At 39.8% G+C, this 24,806-nt stretch overlaps 1 protein-coding gene across 4 annotated transcripts in view; it reads left to right on the top strand.

Annotated features, from left to right (window-relative positions):
- Nucleotides 1-24,806, top strand: part of ADGRG2 (adhesion G protein-coupled receptor G2) — a 131,664-nt gene that overhangs the window by 79,002 nt on the left and 27,856 nt on the right. For 3 of the 4 annotated variants that reach the window (XM_079910577.1, XM_079910574.1, XM_079910576.1), the window contains exons 3-14: nucleotides 5,172-5,207; nucleotides 8,457-8,495; nucleotides 8,603-8,626; nucleotides 10,294-10,332; nucleotides 12,432-12,473; nucleotides 14,731-14,784; nucleotides 18,200-18,255; nucleotides 19,082-19,140; nucleotides 21,853-21,892; nucleotides 22,367-22,404; nucleotides 24,000-24,094; nucleotides 24,646-24,712. In XM_079910577.1, the coding sequence (XP_079766703.1) occupies nucleotides 5,172-5,207; nucleotides 8,457-8,495; nucleotides 8,603-8,626; nucleotides 10,294-10,332; nucleotides 12,432-12,473; nucleotides 14,731-14,784; nucleotides 18,200-18,255; nucleotides 19,082-19,140; nucleotides 21,853-21,892; nucleotides 22,367-22,404; nucleotides 24,000-24,094; nucleotides 24,646-24,712 (589 nt within the window). The remainder of the gene's footprint in view (nucleotides 1-5,171; nucleotides 5,208-8,456; nucleotides 8,496-8,602; nucleotides 8,627-10,293; nucleotides 10,333-12,431; nucleotides 12,474-14,730; nucleotides 14,785-18,199; nucleotides 18,256-19,081; nucleotides 19,141-21,852; nucleotides 21,893-22,366; nucleotides 22,405-23,999; nucleotides 24,095-24,645; nucleotides 24,713-24,806) is intronic. The other variant, XM_079910575.1, reaches the window with a different exon arrangement.

The following is a 24,806-nucleotide window of genomic DNA, read 5'->3' as shown; positions in this document are numbered from 1 at the left end:
GAAAAAGTTAAATAACAGTGCCTAACAGTATATGTCCAAATGCCAAGTGAATGGTGTAGCCAATGAATAAACTTTAAGATACTAAGAGGAAAGAGCCGTCTCCATCAGTTTCATGCCAGGGCATGCTTTAGGGGGCTGGAGAGCTGACAGAAAGGGGTCATCTAAAACTTCCAATTTTGGAAGGGTAAGAATTTGGAATTTTATTTGAAATCTCCTAATTCTTAAATGTTGGTAAGAAATTCAAACTTTCAAAAACTTCAGTGTGAGTTCCATCGTGTGGGCAAGATAGAACTCGTCGGGGAGCTGAGCTGGGATTGGGAGCCAATGGTGTGCGTGCGGGGGATGGTTTACTGAGTTGGGTGAGAAGTCAGACGCAAAGAACGTTAAGATCCTTGCCAATGAGAAGGTTCTGGGTTCTAATATTTCACTTATATGTGAGGCGATCAAGATCTGGGCTTAGAAGGGGGCAGTGGGCATGGGAAGAAAGGAGAGGTAAGAGAGAGATTAGGGAATATTAATACCCTCCATTTATGTACTAGTTTATGGTCTACACAGTTTGTCATTGGAGGTAGGATAGAATAGAGGCCCAGAGGGTAAGCTTTGAAGTCAGACTGCCTGGGTTCATATCCCAGCTCTACAGTGAATTCCCACGGAGGCCTGGAACAATTCACGGAACCTCGCGCAGCCTCAGTTTCTCAAGCGCTAAAAAGGACTGATGCTAAGGAATCCACATATTTCACAGAGTCGTTGGCTGATTTTAAATAATAAAATGTGCAGGAAGCTCTTCGTGCGTTAAGCCTGGCTCACAGGAAGCATCAATCAGTGTTCACTCTTACTGTCATCACACACATCATTTCTCTTTAATCCTTGCAACAGCTCCCTGTTAGGGTGAGAAGAATGCACAGGATGGATGACGGAATCTGGGGGTGGGATGGGAGGTGGGGAACAGGAGGAGTCAGGAGCGATGGCCAGAGCGTTGGCCTTCGGTTTGTAGACTCAGCTGTATTGCTGAAACTGACTCTAGTTTTCTGGGCCCTTCACTTAACCCCTGTGGGATTTTTCTTCCTAAAGTGTGGTTCCTTGCAAGTCATATTCTCCATAATTTAAAAAAACCTGGATTTTTGAGTATGTAGGAAGAATAATGGCTCCCCAAAGATGTCCCCTTCTAATGCCTCAAACCTGTAACTATGTTGCCTTACATGACAAAAGGGATTTTGCAAATGTGATTAAAGCTCAGGACTGGGAGATGGGGAGGTGATCGTGGATTGCCTGGGTGCTCCCGGTCTAATCACTCGAGTTCTTAAAAGTGGAAGAGGAAGGCAGAAGAGTGAGTCAGACGGATGCTGCATGAGAAGGACTCCCCCTACCCCATCCCACTGTTGCTAGCTTTGAAGATGGAGGAATGGGGCCAAGAAATGTGGGTGGCTTCTAGAATCGAGGAATGGCCCTCAATTTATAGCCAGCAAGAAAATGAGGACCTAGGTCCTCCAACTGCAAGGAACTGAATTCTGCCAGTTATCCAAATAAGGAGGACACAGGTTCTCCCCCAGAGCCTCCAGAAAGGTGTGCAGCCTGTTGACACCCTGATTTTAGTCTGGTGAGACCCATGTTGGACTGATGACCTACAGAACTCTAACGTAACAAGTTTGCATTGTCTTAAACCACTAAGTTCATGGTAATTTGTTACAGCAGCAACAGGAAACTAATATACTGAATTTTCCAGTTTCAGTTGTTTGGCTGGTGTTACCAGAGGTCCATCAAATTCAAGAATGATATGGAAATGCTGTGGGGCGATGGGGGACAAGGTCTTGGATATATGGAGTTGGAGAGGCAATGACAGTAAGGCATTCACATGGCAGTGCTCAGACCACACTTGATCATGTGGGATTGGATTTGGGGAGGTGGTAGCAGTAAATTTGAAAGAATGTGCCAGGGAGGCGATGTAGGGAAAGAGACCCCGTCGAGGGGGGCCGCTTTCTTGAGTTGCCAGTTCCTCTGTTTGGCGTCCATTCGAAGCTTAGGCATGCCAAACTCCTGGTCATCATAATTGCAATATACGGACTTTGTTTTAAAAAATCACTAGGGGGTCATATTGAGTAAATTTTATAGACAGCTCACAATTTTATTTATGGATTTATATCGAGACTTCAATAAATGAATAATGCTTTAAATTTTGCTCTTTGTAAGTTTCCAAAGGAAAATCTGAAAAATTTAAATGTTTTTCCTTTCTTTGCTTGCGAATCTTTTTTTTTTTTTTTTTTTTTGCGAATCTTTTTAACAATGGAAATGTTTTGTCTCCTAAGAGTGACATGGAACTCAAATATATGACTCACTGGAAATGCCGACCACCTCCTTGGTTTTAACAAATGAGAAGTGAGTTAGGAGAGAGCCTAAGAAAAACAGAGGCTGATACTCAGGAAAATGTAAGGCCTATGGGACGTCTCTATGTGGCACCAAGAGGAGTGATGTGGAGCGTTATAATGAGAGACAGAAAAAGTGAATAAAATGTTAGTCACTGAGTAATCGGGCCCCTAGAAGAAAAAAAATGCCAAAAGACAAAAAGCGGACAATAACAGTTTAAAAACCTTTAACTTTTATTTGCTGGGTTCCCTCCCTTCATCAGTGTAGGTCTCTGCTGGGAGCCCTGTAGGCTGGGCTGGGCTGGCCCTTGATCTATGTTTTTTTTTTTTTTTTTTTTTTGCTGTACGCGGGACTCTCACCGTTGGGGCCTCTCCCGTTGCGGAGCACAGGCTCCGGACGCGCAGGCTCCGCGGGCCATGGCTCACGGGCCCAGCCGCTCCGCGGCACGTGGGATCCTCCCGGACCGGGGCACGAACCCACGCCCCCTGCATCTGCAGGCGGACTCTCAACCACTGCGCCACCAGGGGAGCCCTGATCTATATTTTGATCAGGTTTTACCTCTTGATTGTGAATCCATGCCTATCAAACCTGTCTACCCAGAGATGGCCAACCAGGAAAGTTCCTTCTCTGCTCTGGCTCTCCTATTACCCTTGAGTTGTCCATTTCCTCTAGCATCTAAGAAAGAGGTGAAACTCAGATGAGCCCCTTTCCCTGTGGGTATACAGCTCTTGTCAAAGGATTTAGCAATGGAGAAGGTTGAACAATTGGTGATTCTGGTCAGCCACTGGGCAAAATTGAAAAGGAAGCAGTATTAGCCCCTGTTGCCCTTCAACATCACTCTCCATCCCTCTTCCCTGGTACTCAACTCTTCCTCAGTGCCTTCATGCTGTTCCCTGCCTGTGCCACGCTCCCACACCACTCTACCTCACCTGCCTAAACTGATGTGTCATTTTCAAGTAGCCCATATTGAATGTTGATTCTTCCCGGAAATTTTCAACATGGCCCAGTATGGTAGGTCTTTGCTACATAATCAAAAGACTTCAGCCAGTTGGAATTAATTCATACTAAGCTGTGAATGACTGATTTCCCCTTAATGCTCCCAGGAGCATTCTCAAAATTAAACTCCTGTTAATTCAACAGACTCTTTGATTGGTGGGATATTTAAGGTAGCATGAGGGATATATTGAAGGACAGAGACTAAGAAGAGGCAATGCCAATTAAATTAGGGCATCAAGACACTAACTACTCTGCGCCAACCACTGGAGCACTCATTCAGTCCTGCTTTCAAGAAGAACTGTGTTTTAATTATACCAGAAAATAATCAGTACCCTACCACCATTTAAGGAAAATAGGCTCCTGGAAGCTACCAGGTATGTTTCACTGTGCAATTTTAGTTTCTAAGTATACTTATTCTTTCTTTTTAATTGTATCTCAAGATACCACTATGGAAATAACCATTCCTTTGTAATTAAAAACAGTTTAAGAATTTATAAGGTAATATCCCATTGGGTGAGAGTTTGTGAAAGTAACACTCTGATGTACTGCAAAGAGTGGTATAAATTGGTTTGTTTTCTGTAAGGCATCTTGGCAATCAAAATTCATGGAATTTCTGAAAGAAATAGCAAGTATGTATGCAAAAATTTACCAAGAGGATTTCTTGCAGCGTTGTTTGTAATCATGATAAACTGTGCACAGTAAAATGTCCATCAAAAGGAAATTTGTTATATAAATTAATGGTACATCCAATCAATGAAATGCTATGCAGTCATTACAAAATGGTATTGGGGAAAATTATTTAATGATACAGAACAATGTTCAGGATATAGTGTCATGAGAAAAGCCAGGTTACAAGTAGTTTTAAGTGACATGATCTTTCTTATCGTACGTGTAAGTACATATGTATACACATACATTCATATATTTATATTCATATGTAGATATACATTAACACATAGAAAGAGAAAAGTATATGTCACGATGTTAATGTCATTTATGTCTGGGTGGTGAAATTATAGGTGGTTTTAATTTTCTTCTTTTTGTTTATCTGTAATTTCTGAAGTTTCTCCAATAAGTGTATTATTTTTCATAGAGAAAAAAATAGAATTACTTTTCTTTCAAGGAATCTAGCATCCTCCCAAAATAAATAACACAACAGTTCTTGTAGTTTATATACCCAGAGGTGTCTGATTGGCTTAATTAAAGGTATAAAGTCTGCGCTAATAGGTATAAAAAGAAGTACAGTTACGGGAAGTTTAATTTATGCAGATGTATACATTTACACATTCTAATGAACATTTGCCAACAACCGAAGTTCTTAGTCATCATTTTTATTTTAAAATGTACTAAACCATTATATAACAAGATATATAGAGTACCATCAACAGTTAAATTGGAAGAATTGCTTCACCAGAGATATGTCTTTGTGGAGAATTGAAAGAACTGATTAGGCTGTTGAAAATAATAGTAAATTAACATACTGCCCTCTTTTGGTAGCTATTTGCAACTCATTTTACATTCGCTGCCGTTAAAGATGTTAATCTCCTACAAATTCATGTACAAACTAATTTTATTTACTTTTACATTTTTTAATTGAAGTATAGTTGATTTACAATAATGTTGTGTTAGTTTCAGGTGTACAGCACAGTGATTCAGATATATATATATATATATATATATATATATTCTGTTTCAGATTCTTTTCCATTATAGGTTATTACAAGATACTGTAATAATTCCCTGTATTATACAGTAGTTCCCTGTTGTTTAATCTACAAACTAAACTAACTTTAAATCACCTTTTTCGTCAACAGAGCATGCTGATAATTCCAGTTTGTTATCACCTTCTGGTAAGATTGTTATTTCATGACTTTGGGGGCATTTCAGCAAAATATTCTAAAAGTTCTCCATGCAATGTCAGATACAGAAAAATTGTTTTCTTCTATAAAGCTTAATTAAATTCTGTCATTAAACCTACTCCCGAAAAATCAAAGCAGACACAGACAACAGGATAGTCTATCAATCCCCCCCAATTGCTAAAGAAAGCTAGGGACTAAGTTGTGGGTTTTCATCATGGTAACTGCTTCAGTTCTTCAGTGTTATTTTTAGTATTCTAGTTCATGTCTCCTGAAGAGTATCAAGGACATAAACATGCTAAATGTTTCTATATTTGAGGGTTGAGATGTTCTCTTAAATATACTTCCTCAGCACCCCACTGAATTAATATTTTTCAAAAGGCTTCTAAAGGCTTAGCACTCATGAGAATGGGAAGGCAAATCAATAAAGAGAAATTTATAACTAGGACCCGTCTTGGCAGGAACCAGGAGCTGAACCTGCATTCCAGACTGCTGGCTACAATGGGACCTCAGGGATAAAGTGGTCCCACCCCATCCCTTAGTTAATAACACGGTGCAGCCTGGAGAGGCTGAGTAACTTATCTAAGTTCACACGGCTTCTTGCCCTACATCACAGAGGCAGCACATAGCTTCTCTAACTCCTACTTCTGTGTTTCATTCTGTAATATATATACCATATAGTACAGAACAATCTTTTACGGTAAGGAGTGAGTCAACTCACATTGTCCTTAGTTGTGTGAAAATGAGCTTCTACTGTTATTAATTCATTTAACTGAAATTAGTAATGATCGCTATTACTGCTCATGCACATACTAAATGTCTGGGAGTCTTCCGACATCTCTTTTTGCTTCCAGTCTTGCAGTATAGGGATCGTTATATTCATGTTATAGATGAGGAAACCGAGGGTCAGAGAGGATGAAACTTGCTCATGTTCACACATTCTCTGGAGCCGCACTACTTGGGTTTGAATTTGGCCACCCCCCCGCCCCCCCACCTCCATTGCTATCTGTGTGGCTTTGGACAAGTTCCTTCACCTTTCTGTGCCTCAGTTTTTTCATCTGTAAATTGAAGAGAATAACGGTACTCGCTTCATAGGGAAGTTGTGAAGATGAAATGAGATAACACATGTGCCTAGCACAGAGTAAACCCTCAGTAAGTAATAACGATCATTATTATTATGTTTTACAAATTTACTTATTTAAAATTTTATTTATTTATTTATTTTCGGCTGCGTTGGGTCTTCGTTGCTGCGTGCGTGGACTTTCTCTAGTTGCGGTGAGCAGGGGCTACTCTTCATTGCAATGCACTGGCTTCTCATTGCGGTGGCTTCTCTCGTTGTGGAGCACGGGCTCTAGGTGTGTGGGCTTCAGTAGTTGTGGCGTGCAGGCTCAGTAGTTGTGGCTTGCGGGCTCTAGAGCGCAGGCTCAGTAGTTGTGGCGCACGGGCTTGGTTGCTGCATGGCATGTGGGATCTTCCCAGACCAGGGCTCAAACCCGTGTCCCCTGCATTGGCAGACAGATTCTTAACCACTGTGCCACCAGGGAAGTCTCTGATCATTATTATTAAGTTATTAAGTAACAGGACAGAGATTCAAACCCAGGACTGCAAATCTCCAAAGCCCAAGCTCTTTTAACTAAGCCAGTTTGCCCCCTTGTTATTAAACTTCTAGGATAAAATGAACCACTGTATTTTTCTTCTGCTGCAGTAGCCTTCTCAGACTTAATCATGGTGATATCTTTGCAAAACTCTGTTTGCATGGAATGAGGTCGAGGGTTTGGAGGCACACAATGATGCCAGGCACAGCCCCAGGGCCCCAGGGGAAAGCCAGCACACATCCAGGGATGGACAGGCGGCTGTGCCTGCAGGCCTCTTTGGATGGTGTCACCCATTCCTCTCCAATCAGAAAAATGAATAGCCATTGATTAAAAACCACCTTTGGGCAATTGTATTGTTCTGCCCCAAGAGCAAAGGATTCCATACCCAGGCTTTGAATCTTATTGCTCAGGAACTGTCTTACTTCTCAAGAAATATACTTGGTAATTTAAAAAAATGACAAAATTTGGAAGGAATAATGTAGGACAGACAGGGTGTGTGTGTTTCAGCCAACGCATGATTGGTCTAAAACAGACAGGCCAGCCAAGCGCCTCGACACACCCAAATGTTGTCCTTACCAGCTGAATATCAGGCTCCCTATTGCAAAGCTCAGTTTAGTTGTAAAATGTTTACTTGTCCTGTGTATACGGAGAGGTCAAGCCATTGGATCTTTTTAATATTTAAACATGCAAAGTGTGTGCAGTAGACTGACCTCTTAGCATAAATAGAGTTATTCCACAGGAAATTTACAACCTGATTGTCTTAATAGCAGCCATATTTTATTTTATTATTTTTTTGAATTAAAAAATATTTTAGCTATGTTGGGTCTTCGTTGCTGTGCATGGGCTTTCTCTAGTTGCGGCGAGCGGGGGCTACTCTTCATTGAGACGCACGGGCTTCTCGTTGCAGTGGCTTCTCTTGTTGCGGAGCGCGGGCTCTACGCATGCGGGCTTTAGTAGTTGTGGCATGCGGGCTCAGTAGTTGTGGCGCACGGGCTTAGTTGCTCCGTAGCATGTGGGATCTTCCTGGACCAGGGCTCGAACCCGTGTCCCCTGCATTGGCAGGCGAATTCTTAACCACTGCACCACCAGGGAAGTCCCAGCAGCCATATTTTAAAATAACTTACCAGGAAGTTGTGTTAGGTAGTACAGTATTGAGTGATAGCAGTGTCATTTTTTTAAATCTTAAATTCATTATGAGAAAAGTTACCAGGTGTCATTATAAACAGAGTAGAACCTATGTGCCAATATGTTTCATAATTGTAGTGTGACAAATTATTAAACTATAAAATGTTTTCTAGGACTCTGTGGCTGAAAAATTTTGAAAGTAGTATGTCTCTATTTTGTTGTGGTTCCTAAAGTTATTTCCATAATATTCCATAGGTCAGAGCAAGCTTCGTGGTCATGAATCTCATATTCTTTACCTGTAAAATGAAACAGTTGTACTCATTTCATCTCTTGGGTTCTTTCTTTATGATTTTCTGATTAAATGTATACTCACTGAGTGATTATGGGACTTGCAGATTTAACTACATGTTGGTCTGATAGCCTGTTTTCTACTTTTCATAATTATATCTCAAAAGTTTAACTCCTTAAAACTCAATAAATAATTGTTTCAAAGTATTAATTGGAATTTTTTTTTCTCCTGCAGCTGAATCATCTCTTGTTGGTTTTGTCCCCTACACCAATGGTACTCCAGGCAAGATTTTGAAAAAATTTAAACCTATATTTACCCCAATTTGTTAAGTTTTTGATTTAATCATACCTTTGTCTTGTCATTTTTCCTTGGGTCAAAAGAGGTTGAAACTACAAGCTTAAATGGTAAGAATTTTTCTGTAGCAAGTGAAAATTGATAACCCTTAATATGAATATAAGTATAATGAATGGTGTTGAAGGTTTCCTTATTCAAATAACAAACACAGACAAACACAGAAAATCCCCCAGACCATCGACCCTGGAGAGCAACCTAAACTTTCTGGTTAAATGATAACATTCTTATTGTGGAAGGAGGACAGCCGTACACCATTCTAACTGTGCTGTGAAAGGAAAGAAATATCGATCACATTTTGAGAGCTCTACTTGCTCTCCAACACGATGTGAACACACTTTACAGGACAGATTGTTTAAATGGGAAAAGCACATCCAGTGACTTTAATGTGATTCACCCTAGATTTAGAGGCACAAAGTGTTCAGAGACAGCCTTTTTTTTACAGATGATTTTATCAATTTTTAAATAGTATGAAATGAAAAAAAAATCTGGCTTCATGCTAGGGAAAAGGGCAAAGAATTGGGCTCTAATCGAGGGAGGTGGGCAGGGCAGCACATTCTGTTCCCTTTCTCTGTGGGTAGACAGCCTTCCATCTTATTGCAGTCAAAAACCCAACACTTTTCACAATCCCTTAGTTAAGATGAAATCTCACCATGTGGTTGGTGGTTAAGGAGCTAAACAATCATAGATGCAACTCATACCAATCAAAACTGGTTTAAATTCACATTTGGTCCAGTGGGAAGGAAAGACATTATCTTTTTTTTTTTTTTTTTTGTGGTACGCAGGCCTCTCACTGTTGTGACCTGTCCCGTTGGGGAGCACAGGCTCCAGACACACAGGCTCAACGGCCATGGCTCATGGGCCTAGCCGCTCCGCGGCATGTGGGATCTTCCCGGACTGGGGCACGAACCCGTGTCCCCTGCATCGGCAGGCGGACTCTCAACCACTGCACCACCAGGGAAGCCCAAGACATTATCATTTTTATGTGCAATTACTTTTTACAGTGAAAAAACATCTTTAAAATAGCCTTGGCAGTAGTTTTTGGATCCCATTTGTGTGGGGTTTTTTTTTTTTAAGTGCAATAATATATTACAGGCCTTTTTTTCCCCCTTAAAGTTTCATCCAGAATAATAAATTCTAGAAGGATTTTCACTTAAAGAAATACCAATAGGGTAGATTTTAAATTGGATTTTAAGTGAAATGATCAAAATGAGATTTCCTTAAAAGTTCGTTGAATATCATGTTCAAGAACTCCAAATTTAAACTAGAATTTGTTAACGATTGTTTTATAAGAGTATACCTTTAGGTACAAATGCATTAAGCATCTATAGGACTATGTATAATATTAAAGTTACTACTAACTACGGAAATGTCATATCCCTTAGAGACTTTCATTATAATAGAGAAAAAAAGGGGACAGAATATTAAACAACATAAATAGGTTTATTTAAATCTAATGATTATAGGAGTGCTGCTATGTTTTAGACACGTAAAACGTGTTCAGGAAACACATTTTTAAATGAATGAATACTTGCTGAGGAATGGTCTACGCGGGTTGGGGAATGGCTAGTGTCGTGAGGGGGTGGACCAGTTGGCTTTTGCAAAAGTCTCTAACTTCTCCAGGATTTGGGGAAAAGTGAAATGTTTAAGGAACTTAGGAAGATGCATGTATTTGTTAACCATGTCAATAGCCGTGCTAATTTTTATCATTTTATTTCAGATGCTACTTCGAGCGTATTATCTACTTTGAACAAAACAGGTAATGTCAAGTTATTTCTAAATATAATAACTTGTCTTCTGTGGCTTCTTGAGTTTCTCACTTGTGTGGTCTTCTGGGTTAGTAAAAGTTATCTCCTTGCCCATTTCCTATGACTCCAGCTGTTGATTTATTACTCGTTTTACTTTGACATTGAACTATAATTGGTGTCACCACACTCCTGAACTTCCAAACTCTTATGGCCATAGCACTCCATTTAAAATAACATTTACAATTGTTTTGATTACAGTAGTAATACATCTTAGCTCATAAAAAATGGGGAATATAGAAAAATGCAAAGAAGAAAATAGCAATCATCTTTAATGTTACCTTCCTACGACTATTACTGTTAATAATTTGGTATATTTCCATTCAGTATCATATATATATATATACACACTATGTATATATATATAACAAAATAGTCATAGTTTACATACTTTTTTGTATCTTACCCTTTTGACTTCATATTAAATTATAAGTATTTTCCAGCATCCCTTACTATTAATGACTTGGTAATATTCCGTCGTGTACCATGTGTGAACATTAAATTTGTTTCTACTTGTTTTTTTGTTGTTGTTGTTGCACTGCGCAGCATGCGGGATCTTAGTTCCTCAACCAGGGATGGAACCCGTGCCCCCTGCAGTGGGAGTGCAGAGTCTTAACCACTGGACTGGGAAGTCCCTGTTTCTGCTTTTTAAATACAAATTGCTGCAGTGAACATCCTTGTGCCAACATCTTTGCATTTCTCCCTGATTTTTGTAGAATGCTCTTCAAGGATTGGACTTATTTGGGTCAGCATTATGAATATTTTAAGGCCCTTGATACCAATTGCCCAATTACCTTTTAGAAAAGTTGCACCCAACAACATTCCTGTCTGCAGTGGATGAGAATGTCTTTGTAACCGTACCTTTGCCTAGAGCTGAGACTATGTCATATACTATTAGATTTTCCTCTCAATTCCTTAGGTTCTATTTTGCATGTTTTCATATTTGTGAGGTTGAACACTTTTCCCCCAAAGATTTTTTTACTGGAATCAGAAGTTCATTTCACAGCTGTGTTTTGTTTGCTCTGGAAAGGAAAGTGTCAGGGCAAAACAAAATAATATATTAAAAGGATTCTTAATAGTAATGCAAAATGCTGTCAGCTTTTATAATTACCACCGATCATTGCCCATGGGTCTTTCACACACTGAAACAGAAGCTTGTCAATAACACATACAGACATGAGATTTCTGAAACTGTCAGGATAACGTCATCATTCTTAAGTGTTTCTCCAAGATCTGAGCTTTGTGTTTTCTTCAGAACTTGCTACTCACCCTAGGAGACAGACCTTCTTTGTAAGTCTGTGCCCGGAACACAGTCTCTTCTAACTGGCCATCCTTACAGTAAGGATTTCTGAGCCTGGTTCTCTATTATCTGGGAAATAAGCCATGGGCTCTGTTCCCAAAGCGTGTCGGGAAGATATTTCTAAGGTTCGTTTCTTCAGAGTGTGTTAATATTTGCCTGAGTCATGGACTTGGAATAATTCTGTCCTGGTTCTGCTGTGAGCTTGTTGGATGACTGTAGTTGGATAGTCTCAGCCTCTCTGAGAATAATTTTATCTATCAATAATATTATATTATTATTATTAACTCCTAAAGAAGGTAGGAGGACACTGTTGATATTCGGGTATAGTAGCAATATTTTGATAGTAGATCCTGTGTTTACTATTTCCATTCATTTTTATTCTGAATCACCTGCTCCTTACAACCTATCACCCGAAGGTCCTGATAGTGACTTAATTCTGCATATCTGAAGTGTAAGTTCACATTAATTTGTCTAGCAGCAGCGCATGGAAACTGCAGTAGAATTATGCAGGCAGTGGGGTAACAGGAATGATCTAACTGGGTAAATGTAGGAATCTGAATCCAGACCCACCCTCTGCCAATGCTATATGATCTGAGTATGTAATTCTCATTCATTCTGCTGCTGAGATGACCAATAGTGTCTTAAATGTGTCAACGGTTTGATTTTCTTAGCAGTTCACTAAAATGATACTCATGGCAAATTGTTTTTAAAAAATAACAATTCTGCTCTAATATTTAAATTGCTTCTTTGCAGAAAAAACTAAAATCACTATAGTAAAAACCTTCAATGCATCAGGTATGACTTATTATCAATATCAAGACTTTCTTTTTTTGTAACTAAAGTAAAATTAAACAAATGGCTGGTGTTTATGTTTTCTTTCTCTTTTTTCCTGTCTTTTAAAAATCAAATCTGTTCTTCACGTGTAGGTGTTTATGCACTGGGTACCTTAAATTGTACTAAGTGTTTGGGGTTATATAATAATGATCAGACACAATGCCCGCCCTCTAGAATCTTCTAGTCTATGAGGAGAGACAAGGCAAACAGGTAACCAGCATGAACACATGTGCAGATAAAGGCAATGATTTCACAAGTGATTCTGACATGGATAAGAATCATGAGAGATAGAAGGGCTGGTGCTAATGATTATCAGTGAGATGCAATTTATGAAGGAAAGATTCTTAGAGGAGTGAACCTCAACCTCTTTTTAAATCAAATAAGGGATGTACTATTAAGTGCCTATTATAAGATTAAGGATACATGATTTGCTTAACAAAGGCTTCCAGTTGATTTAAAGCAGGGGTTGGCAAACTATGGCCTGTGGGCCAAATATGGCCCACCACCTGTTCTTGTAAATAAAGTTTTATTGGAACACTGCCATGCCCATTTGTTTACACATTGTCTATGGCTACTTTCCCGCCACAAGGAATAGTAGAGTAGCTGCAACAGAGACTATATGACACACAAAGCCTAAAATATTTACAATAGGGTTGGCCCATTACAGCCAGAGTTTTCTCGCTCATGATTTAAAGGCTGACTTGTGGCCATGTACTTGGAGGGAATTATGGATAACAGCCCTAACAATAGGAAAGAAAATTCTCAGTATGAATGAGTAGCAAAAGATACGCATCACTGGAAACAAAGGTGCTACTAAAATTTCAAGAAAGATGAGAGATGGAGATGAGAGAATGAAAAGCTTAGTAAGCAATAGAACAATGTTTGACCAAGAACATTAAAGCATTACTATCCATAGTAATCTATAGTATTTGCATAGTGTATGTTTCCAGTGAGTTATGTCCATAAGCAAGTATATTTAAAATGAAATCTTTCTCTTTTGGTGTGGGTAACATTGCTGCAGAACAATATAGAAATCTACATGTCAGGTAACTTTTGGCACCTAAATTCAGTTCGCTCACAGAATCAAAACTCTTAGCTGAAACGTGATGCCTACACACCAAATGTCAACTAAATCATTCTGGCAGGAACCACATCGCATGCACTAACTCAAATTATAATTTTAGTTTGTGTCCAAACTAGTTCTCTTAGGGAAGAATTAAGCACTCATAAAGTACTATAGAAATAAAATAGCAATCAGGCATTGCATACGTTAATTCTGACCAAACCAGACCTAACAGGGACATCTAAATATGACAACCTTCTCCCCTTGGCAGTCTGCTAATACATTATCAGCATTTGCCTCTCACACTTATTATAGATTTCTTATACTTTGCCAAAAGGATGAAATTAATGAAGGGAAGATTCTCAGCAGAGTAAATCAAATCAAAGAAGAGATGTACCTCTCCTTTCACCAAAGGAGAAAGTATTTCTCAGGTTAATACGTATGAAGTATTTTTTCTAACATGGCTTATTTCACCTCCCATTCGTCTCTGCCTCCTTTGTATGCCTACGTCATCTGTTGTACTGTCCGTCACTCCATTTTGCCCTCACTGTAACTTTTTATTTACTGGCCAGTATCACTCACTAGATTGTAAGCTTGTTGAGGGCAGGGTCTGTATCTGGAACCTCCCAAAGCCTATAGAATAAGGTAGGTGCTCAGCAAACATTTTTTGAATTTTGTAGTTTTTGCCCATGTGAAATGACATCATGACATTGATGTTATTTCATACATACATTTGCATAAGGAGCTAAGACCAGCGTTAGAGTGTTCATGGAATCCCCTGCCTAGGAAAGGAAGGAGGACCTATGAGTAGGGAAGGGCTATTTCATTTAAAGTCTCTATACTCGATTGTATTCATGCTGTTCCTTTTATATTGGACAGAAGAGGGATTAATTGGGAATGGGACAAAGAAATTTTAGGGAGTAGGAGATCAGACACTGACATACTAAAGAATAGTAGAGTCCAGTTCCATAATTGAACTACTAAGAAATGAAAATTCTCATTCCTTTAGTCTTTGTGGAATTCATCCAGCCAATTATATCCAACATGTAATATTTTGGGTACACGCTTAATGCTTGAATTTGTGAATTCTCTTAATGTAGTATGTAAGCGCAGGTGTTTACATGCTTAACCCGCTGTGTTGTGTTTTCTTTGCAGGTGTCAAACCCCAGAGAAATATCTGCAATTTGTCATCTATTTGCAATGACTCAGGTTAGTTCTTGTGTACACTACACATTACCGGGTAAATTAGCTCCACAGAGAAACGGTTTGTTTTCCTGCCGTTGAGTATGTGATGTGTGCCCCTCTGATTTATCTCCTTTCATCACACCTGGCTACTAAGAGTCTCGAATGAAAACAAAAGCAAATTTTAGATCAGGCTGAAAGTGAGATAATGGGTTAACTTCCTTAATATGAGAACGTGAAGCTCTGCACCAGATATTTTTCACCATAGCTTTAAATCCATAGCTAATGCCCTTAGAGTTGATTTATGAACATAATAATGAACTTAATTATTGAAAGCCAGTTCTTATATATAATATCCTCAAGGTTCTCCATAGGACCTTAAGTATTATAACTTAGAAACAGGATGTTGTCTTTTGCTAAAAATAAAACAAACCACTCTACTAGAATGTTGCAAATCTTACGTACACCTAGTTTAATTGGACGCTAATTGCAGTAGTGCCCATAGTGTATTTTGCCATCTCTAACTAGACTGTCCACTATTTTTAAAAATTAAGATGGCAGTCGCTTGAGAACATGCTATTTTTGAAATGGGAATATTTTCCCTTCTGCCATGGGCCAGAAGGAATGAAACAACCACTTTTCTGACGTTGGTTTGGCTCTCTGGGGTCCCTTCCTTATTAAAACCAATGAAAGAGATGTGAAAAACAGAAAAACATGGTATGGCAGGTCAGAACTGGACCATGGGAAGAAAGAAGAGGAAAGGAACAAAGTATTTTATAATATTGAAGTCTTAGTGTAGCTCCAGTGATACCAAAAAGCCAATCATTATAGGAATGTTTTCCTTTTATTCTGTTCCTTTTAACAGTTTAATAATTTCTTTGAAAAACATAGGAAACAATTTCAAGTGAAGTAAGTTAAGGTTGGATAGTTTAGAAAACTTCCATTGAAAGAATGTTCCACAGACACTTTCTGTTTATGTGATTGTGAGGTTTACTTACATCAGCTTTCTGCTGATAGTATGCTCCAGGTCGAATATAGCAGGAAAGTGTTAGCTGGCTTTGATTAAAGGGAGCAGAAACTTGTTGGATACATTTCACTTTTATATATTGTGGAACTCTCTTCTCTCCTCCTTCTCCTCTCCCTCCTCTCTTACCCTTCTCTTCACTGAATTCTCCATAATTTCGTTATTTTCATGCTTCATCTATGTTTTGGACTGGTGACTAATGTCTAGCTTAGTGTTATGTCTACATGATGTTTGATAACTGAAAATTGAACATTAAGTCAAAAAAAAACCTGGTCATCTTGAGTAACAGATGCCAGGAAGCTGGTTAGAGTAATGTTTTCCCCAGTTAAGCTACTGAATTGACCATCTGTTTTAGTGTCTGGTGAAAACAGCCTCTTCAGGGGACCTACTGTTTTGTCACCAGAAATTCCACGATATCCTCCCAGAAACTAGAAACCTTCACTTCTTGCAGTTTCCAATCTGGATTCATTAAGGGAAATGGAGGCTGGTGAAAAAACTGAGAGCTGACCAGGTAGAGTTAGGCTGAGGGTCAGAAGGTGGTTGCTTCCTGGTTGCTCTGCCACCCCTGTGCGCCCAGCACATTCTTGAAACTCAGCATGTGCTGAGTAAGACTGAGGGATGAACTTGGAGAATGGAGAGGTGAGGGAGAAAAATTGTGGGTGTCAGCACACACACACAGGCACTAAATAAGTTTTTAAAAGCTAAGATTTTTGCAAAAATGTACGAGTAATTCTATGCATGTATCAATTATCTTTTCTTTTTAAATTGATTTTTGGCCACGTTGGTTCTTCGTTGCTATGCGCGGGCTTTCTCTAGTTGTGGCGAGCGGGGGCTGCTCTTCGTTGCGGTGCGCGGGTTTCTCATTGCGGTGGCTTCTCTTGTTGAGGAGCACGGGCTCTAGGCACGTGGGCTCAGTAGTTGTGGCACACGGGCTCAGTAGTTGTGGCTCGTGGGCTCTAGAGCGCAGGCTCAGTAGTTGTGGTACACAGGCTTATTTGCTCCGCGGCATGTGGGATCTTCCCAGACCAGGGCTCGAACCTGTGTCCCCTGCATCGGCAGGTGGATTCTTAACCACTGCGCCACCAGGGAAGCCCCATCAATTATCTTTACTTTTAATAATTATGTAGTGCATTAATTGAAATTTCAGTATCTATATGCAGAGTTTGAGGTTCTCAGTAGAAAGGTTGCTGGAATAGATAAATCATGTTAATCACTGGCCTAGTGGCGTTGTCAGCCATTTTAAGGGGAAGTGGACCACTGGGTCCTTGGCTGTGGGAATCAGTTGTACTTTGTAGTGCAATAAAAGATGAGACGGGGTGGCCTTCCACCCTCTAGCTCAGGAGTTGGCAAACTACTACGCATGGTCCAGATAATAGCCTGCCACATGTTTTCGTAAGTAAAGTTTCATGGGAACACAGCCATGCCATTCATTTATATACGTCTATGGCTGCTCTTACGCTACAACCGCAAAGTTGAGTAGTTTCGACAGAGAACCTATAGCCCACAAAACCTCAAATATTTACTTTCTGATCTCTTACCAAAAGAGTTGGCTGCATCCTGCTCTTGTTTATATGATATCCTTGCCCTTCTGATCAGGAGGCCAGTTTTTTGTCTCTGTAGATTATGAAGTGCACACAGTGTACTTCTGTTAAGGAGTCTCTGTTTTGTCTCCAGATAGAGCCAAAGCCCTTCCCAGTATACCCTGCAGGAAATGGCATTGACTGAAATTGAGTTGTGTTTCCCAAGGAGAGCATTTTCAGAACAGGGTTTTCTGGTGTTTCTGGGACGAAAGCCACAGTGAGTTTTTCAGCTGAAGAAAGGATTTGCTCTGCATTCTGTTCAGGTTTCAAAGCAAAATCTCAACTTTGCTCCTAGGAAAGATAGTGCATTTGGTAGCTGTATTTTATTTTATTATTATATATATATTTTTATTTTCATCTGGTAGCTGTATTTTAAAACAAAAAAGAAAAACCCAAAATGGCAAGGAATAAATAGACTTTCATAAGGCTGTGTAACTGCTGAGAAATCCTTTTTCCCTCCCTCCCATGTCTCCCATAACTGCAACTATAACAGCTTAAAAAGATTTGCAGTGTTAGAGCCACAGTTCCCCAGTTAACATCATTAAGGGAAACAAAGTCCTGATGCGAAGCACATAGATAGGGATAAAGTTTCTTGACAAGGGGACAAGTCTTTTGTTTTTCTGCATTCCCACATAAAATGTATAGTTGATATTTTCTGAAAATTATACTGATTGATAATCGTTGGGTAACTTTGTGATAGAAAAGAAAGTAAATGTGAATAACAAAGAATTTGATGAAATTGTTTATAAAGTAATCTGATAATATTTTTCTGTATTGTATTAATCCTCAAACTCTAAGGATGCAAGTTTCAAATTGCTTTTTGAAAATTTATTTTTAGCCTTTTTTAGAGGTGAGATCGTGTTTCAATATGATGAAGAAAGCAATGTTACCCAGGTAGGTTTTAAAGACTTTTTAATTGCAATTTAAAAAGTGAATTTTCATGTATTTAAAGATTTAAGGTTCAAATTATTTCTGATATTTAGCATATTTAATCACTAAATTTAAATAAAGTACGTGTTGTTGAAACATTAGCTTTGTTGGGAGGGCTTGACTTCATGATAATCGTGGTATTTTGTTAAAAATTATATTTTAGTTTTCACTAGGCTTGATGCTGAATAGAGTGTTTATATGATACAGTTCTATTGCCAGTCAAAATTTGAAATTATATTAGAAACTCCTAGCAGTAAGAAATGTAATATATTGAACCTAAAGATTGTCTTCTCAATCTGATCCTGTTCACCCCATGGGGGATTCAGACACAGTAGTATCAGCCTTCCCATAACCTAGATTGGTTCAGAAGATCCCAGCTAAATATGGTTTGTTAATTCAGTAAATATTTCCTGAGCACCTACTATGTGCCAGGCAATGAGCTAGGTGCTAGAAATGCAGTGATGGTTGCTACCAAGTGTCCCTGTTTACATTCACATAGAGAACTTTAATAGTGTTCTTTTGGGGGACCCCTTGGAACAACAAAAGATAGAAATTAGCACATCAGACTTGCTGATTCAGAATATTTTTTTAAAGAAAACATAAAAACAAAAACTGACTCAGCCAATATATATTTGATCGTTTGCTAGACAATATTCCATGCCGTTAGGAATCACAGTCTTTGGGGTGTAGTTCTTTGGATGCCCAACAAAACTGAAGAACAGCTTCTTCTTAGAAAGTGTTATAAAGCAAAACAATATTTGTTGTATTCTTAATGATTTTGTGCTTCTAGCAGAATCAAGTTATGGCTAATGGCACCTCAACTGGAATCCTGTCTCTAAGGGAATTGAAGTGAGTAATCAATCTGCTGTTTGATTTAAAACTTAAGACATCAACTACGGAAAGATACTTGTTGCGCTATCTATACTTTTGGAAACTGAGAATAGGAAAGAGACAGACCCCAGAGGTCATAAGGAATTGGTTCTTGAGATCTTTGCAAACTAACCATAGTCGCCTGTCTTCAACTAATATCCCTGTGAGGCTGTTCTCTTTGATGCTATCGAATTATGTAAGAGTGTCACCAAACCAGATTCGTTTTGCCCAATGCACAGCAAGCCAAAACACTGAGAGGCCAAGGTTTGCAGCAAAGAGAAGGGTTTATTCCCAAGGCAGCCACATGAGGAGGACAAGTCTCAGATCTGCCTCCCCAAAGGCCAGGGACTTGGGGTATTTATGAGGTAAAGAATAAAGTGGCAGGGCAGTCTGAGGCTGGGGAGCGTGGGGAGCATGGGGAAAGGTGATTGGAAAAAGGTGGGTAAGCTTTGTTCTGTGCAGGTGTTACTAAGCTACAGACCTCTGCACGTTCAAAAATGGAGGCGCTTAGCACCATCTGAGGGTGGAGTTTTCAGCCCTCTGATGCCAAGGACATCGGACACTCGCGCATGCCCAGTTGGAGGGTCACGGGTCCTATCCCGTCTTAACCAGTTCAGCTAGAACTAGATACAGCTGACTCCAAGTTCCTGGAAAACAACTCGGGAAAACATCTTATTGTTTAGGCTACATGCTGCTTGGAGGACATGCAGGTCTTAAAAGGACTTTGATTAGTGAAGGCAGGTTATAGGCGAAATGGATTTGACTAATAATTACCCACGGTTTCAAGAGCTCCATTTGAAATGGTATTTGGGTTTTAATATGATTTGGTAGCCAGCCAGGTTGAAATAAGAGTTCAAGGTAGGACTCCATGTATACCATTTACTCATGCTTTCATGAGGCATTGGTCATTCAAAAGTCAGAGAGAGGTCTTTGTTAAGTAGACCTCAGTTTACAAGGGTAAGCACAGATAGTAAGAAATGCATTACAAATAAATGCTCCTAGTTAGACAATAGGTCAAAATGTCGGCCAGCAGACAGTCCCACCTTGACTGTCACAGGTGAAATTCATCCACTCTCAACCTTGCTATTATCTTTCAAAAGAGATTTTCTTAAACTTTTGAACCAAATCCAGAAGCTCTGAGGAGTATCTGTGATGACACTGAAGAGAAAAACTTTTCCAAGGTATCAATTAAAAAAAACCACATGTGATAGGAAACATGTTTTTAAACTCACAAGGTTCGTAAATAGAACACAACCTAGCATACTTGTAAGTAATTCATTTTAATTGCTAGACTTGAAATATAGATGAGTTCATTTAAAGCCACCAAGCATTTATTGAACACCTACTGTGTGCTAGGCATTGGGGATACAAATGGGGATAAACCCAACTCTCTGAGATGGAAAACTGGGCCTAGAGCAGTGGTTCTCAACCCTGACTGTATATTAAAATCACCTGGGGAGCTTTTAAAATGCCTGCTATCCAGGCACACTCCATAACAATTAAATGGGTATTTGGGGCCTGAGTTGCAGGCATTGGTGTTTTTGAAAACTCCCTAGGTGGTTCCAGCACGAGGCCAATTTTGAGAAGCAGGAATCTAGAGTCTGATGGGAAAGAAGCAGGAAGCAAACAAATGATAACGATACAGTATAATCCCTGCAATGAAGGTGACACGTACAGGCTACCAAAGGATGTTCTGAGTGTCTGAATATCGAGTAGGCAGAGTAGTTGGACATGACTGGAGTGGCCAGGGAAACCCCAGAAAGAAGGTGGCCTCTGAGCACAGTTCTGCAGGAGCAGCTCCTGCCAGCTTGAAAAGCTAGCTGACTACTGTTGCCACGATACTTCTCTTCTCTCCAGACCTTCCCTGGAGCCAAGAACTATTGCCCAGTCCTTAGAGCAGGATTTCTCAGCCTCAGCACTGTTGACATTTGGGGCCTGATCATTCTTTGTTATGTGGGGCTGTGCTGAGCATTGTAGGATGTGTAACAGATCCCTGGCCTCTACCCACTAGATGCAGGGAGCACCCTGCCCCCAATTGTGACAATCAAAAATGTCTCCAGATATTGCCAGATGTCCCTGGGGGGGCAGAGTCACCCCAGTTGAGAATCGCTGCCTTCACGTGAGTTCTTTAACTAGATTTCTTTCATCCTAAGTTCATGTGAAGCTCTGCCACATTGAAGAAATAAAACTGTTGTTGGAGTGGGATTGGAGGAGAGGAATGAGGGAAATTCCTAAAGAGGAGTTGTGAGGAGAGGAAGGCAGGGCTGGGGAGTGCTAGAGGGCAGGTGGGGTCAGTTGGAGAGAGAATGAGTAAGAAATCAGAGACAGACCCCAGGGTGAGTGGCTGGCCCCTCTCAGAAATTTTGCTTCCGGCCGGCTCTTCCTCTGGCCCTTTGCCAGAAGCAGCTGCCTGGGGGTTGCAGTAGCCTAATGAAATAAGATTGTTCAACCATAATTTATATCTTGCTGTTGGCTAGAACCGATACAGCTTCTGTCTGGTTAGTTTCCCTTGTCATATAAATAATGAATTTTTCCCACCTAGGAATCTCTTGTTATACCCAGTATTTCTTCAGAGTGAGCACTGCAAGCAATAAATACCATATGCTTAATTTAATTGCTAAAAGTCTAACTTGTTTTGAACTTAACATCACCAATGATCTCCTTCATATCAATTTCTCATTTTTTTAACAGACGATCAGAACTCAACAAAACCCTGCAGACTTTAAGTGAGGTAATCATAGTACATCCTGTATTTGTTTATAATTATTGTTATTATTTGGGGGAGAGCATGGAGTTCTGTACTCCTGAGGAGATATGTGTTCAAATTACCCCAAATCTGTCATGTATAAGAATGAACGGGCTAGTTCCATTACTCCAAAAATCAGAACTAGGCTCAATGGATGGACATTACAAGGGGGTAGATTTTCCTGTAAGTAAAACCAAGTTTCTTAAAACAAGGGCTCCAGGAGAATGAGCTCCCTTGTGTGGTAATGAGTTTCCTGACACTAGAGGTATCCAAGTAGAGCCTGTATTGGCCTGAATAGCTTTGATCATATGTCGTTAATCTGGTAGGAATGTGAATTGGATGATTCCTAGGGGTTCTTGTGGTTTTAAGATTCTGTGATGCTGTGATTAGTCCTGGGTCATCTTGCCTGACATTTTCAACTGTCAAACTAACATGGATTTTTTTTTTCTTTTGTTTCAGACTTATTTTATAGTGTGTGCTACAGCAGAGGCCCAAAGGTCAGTCATTTTTAATACTTTTATATAAATAACCTTATTTCGCTACTCATGAGAAATAAAGTACAAGGAGTCTTAGGGTGCAAATTCAAAAGCATTCCTCTAAAATAAATACACATTAGTGACATTTTGGATATATAATTTTTTATTCTTCCAAACACATATCACTGTCATATCCATATTCTCATTTCTTTATGAAGCACAGAGGGGTGGGTGGTGTTGGGCCATTTGCCTCTGGTTCTATGAAGCTAAGGGTCATCAGTTCCCTTAGCCCCATAAGGCCACCAATAGGAACAATAAATGGCTCCCAGTGGTCCAGTCAGGGTGAAGGCCACACAGAGAAGAAGGAACTATGGAGCTAGGAGAGAAAAGGAGAGAGGGGGAAGGAAAAGATAGGAAAGAAAGAGAAAAGAAGATAATAAAAAGTGTGTGCAAGGGTCGGGACTTCCCTGGTGGCGCAGTGTTTAAGGATCCACCTTCCAGTGCAGGGGACACGGGTTCGAGCCCTGGTCTGGGAAGATCCCACATGCCGCGGAGCAACTAAGCCTGTGCGCCACAACTACTGAGCCTGTGCTCTGGAGCCTGTGAGCCACAACTACTGAAGCCCACACGCCTAGAGCCCATGCTCTGCAAAAAGAGAAGCCATCACAGTGAGAACCCGGCACACCGCAACGAAGAGTAGCCCCCGCTCTCCGCAGCTAGAGAAAGCCCGTGTGCAGCAACAAAGGCCCAGTGCAGCCAAAAAGAAAGAAAGAAATTTATTTAAAAAAAAAAAAAGTGTGTGCAAGGATGAATCAGAGATTGCCTGACAGCTATTTGAGGTTACACAGATTATCATTTGAAATTATGTCCATTGGCTGTCCTGGCTGCATAAGCCAATGGCTTTTAGGTCGATAATCTCACTACCCGAATCTTGAGCATTCTGTGAGAGTAAAAGTCCTAGAAAATAACAGTTTCTACTCATCAGACGGTTCATTGGTACAAATAAAGGCAAGCCTTCCGTGAAATTGTAGATAGGATTCCTATTCACTGTATGTATTTGGTTATTTCACTTTTCATTATTTGCAACATTAAACCAAGACGAAAGTAAAAAAGAAACAGAATGTCTTAAATTCCTGGTTATCTGATGACCTGAATTGAACTGCCAGAAAGATTTTGGATTTAAGAGACCTTGCTATTCATCTAGGCTGGTATGTGAAAGGGCTCTCCTGATGGAAACGCAAATGCCTCCAGTCACCGGGTGGTGTGGGTGGGCGGTAAGACTGTAGATGTCAGGACGCTTGTCTTTGCAACCAGGTTTCACCCCTGTATGTTCATGATGCGGGCAGGCAAAACGACTCAGCAGCTGTGTGTGGTCAGAGGGTCTCTGGTTTGCAGTCCCTGTGAATGTAAACCTCTATAAATTCTTCATCCTAGAAAGTCTTTGGGGTAAAGTTCAGCCCTTGATAGGTGGGTGTTTACAAGCTTATTGGGGTGACATTGCAGGTTAACAGTATCAGTGCCCCCTTTCCTCACTCTAAGCTTGAAAAAGCAATTACAAATATGTAGGTAGGTTTCCAGTTTAGTAATACTCTGGTTATATATATTTCTCTTTATAGCACATTAAATTGTACATTCACAATAAAACTGCATAAGACAATGAACATATGTACTGCGATGGTTGCTTGGCAAACAGTAACGATTCGACGGATGGGTAAGTTGTCTCTGTCTTTATTGCTGTGTTCATTTTCACATGACTTTGATGTGTTCTTTTCAAAATTGAAAATACAATGAATAAATTTACATATGTTACAGCTTTCTGTTTTGACTCTTTTGTCCTTGGGCAGTTTTTAAGGAGCTCGAAAAGGTGATTTGTCCTGCTTTCTCAGTAAAGTTTCAGTATGCCGTATTGCAAATCATGATAAAACAAACCCTACTGAGAGGGAGAATTCTATTTGGAGTGCTCGATCGATTGCTGCTGGGATATATTTACTCCTGAATTTCTCTTAGGAGTTGCTGAAGAGCGATTGATACTGTGTGCATATAACCCCAAATGATTCACTCAATAGATATTTTTGAGCACCTACTATTTATATATAATTGTCAGTATAATGGAATCCAATTTATTTTATCACCTGTTTTAGACTAATGCTCTTCAAAATCCCATCAGTGTAAGAACTGTTATACTTGACGGAGCTGAGCTGCTACCTTGCCTTATTCTTGACCAATGCATTTTCTTCTTTCTTTTCTTTTTGTTTCCTGCAGAACAGTGCTGCTGTTCTGTCAGGATCCCCTGCCCTTCCTCCCCGGAAGAGTTAGAAAAACTGCAGTGGTATGTAGCAAATATGCTGACCCTTTTCCTAATAATAATAATACTACTACTTAATCGCCATGCTGGCTAAGGAATTTGAAATTTTGACGGTGAA

Source organism: Stenella coeruleoalba (genome assembly GCF_951394435.1).
Source record: "Stenella coeruleoalba genome assembly, chromosome: X".
Taxonomy (NCBI): domain Eukaryota; kingdom Metazoa; phylum Chordata; class Mammalia; order Artiodactyla; family Delphinidae; genus Stenella; species Stenella coeruleoalba.
Note: the sequence above shows the minus strand (reverse complement) of the source record. Positions and strands in the feature narration are given on the sequence as shown.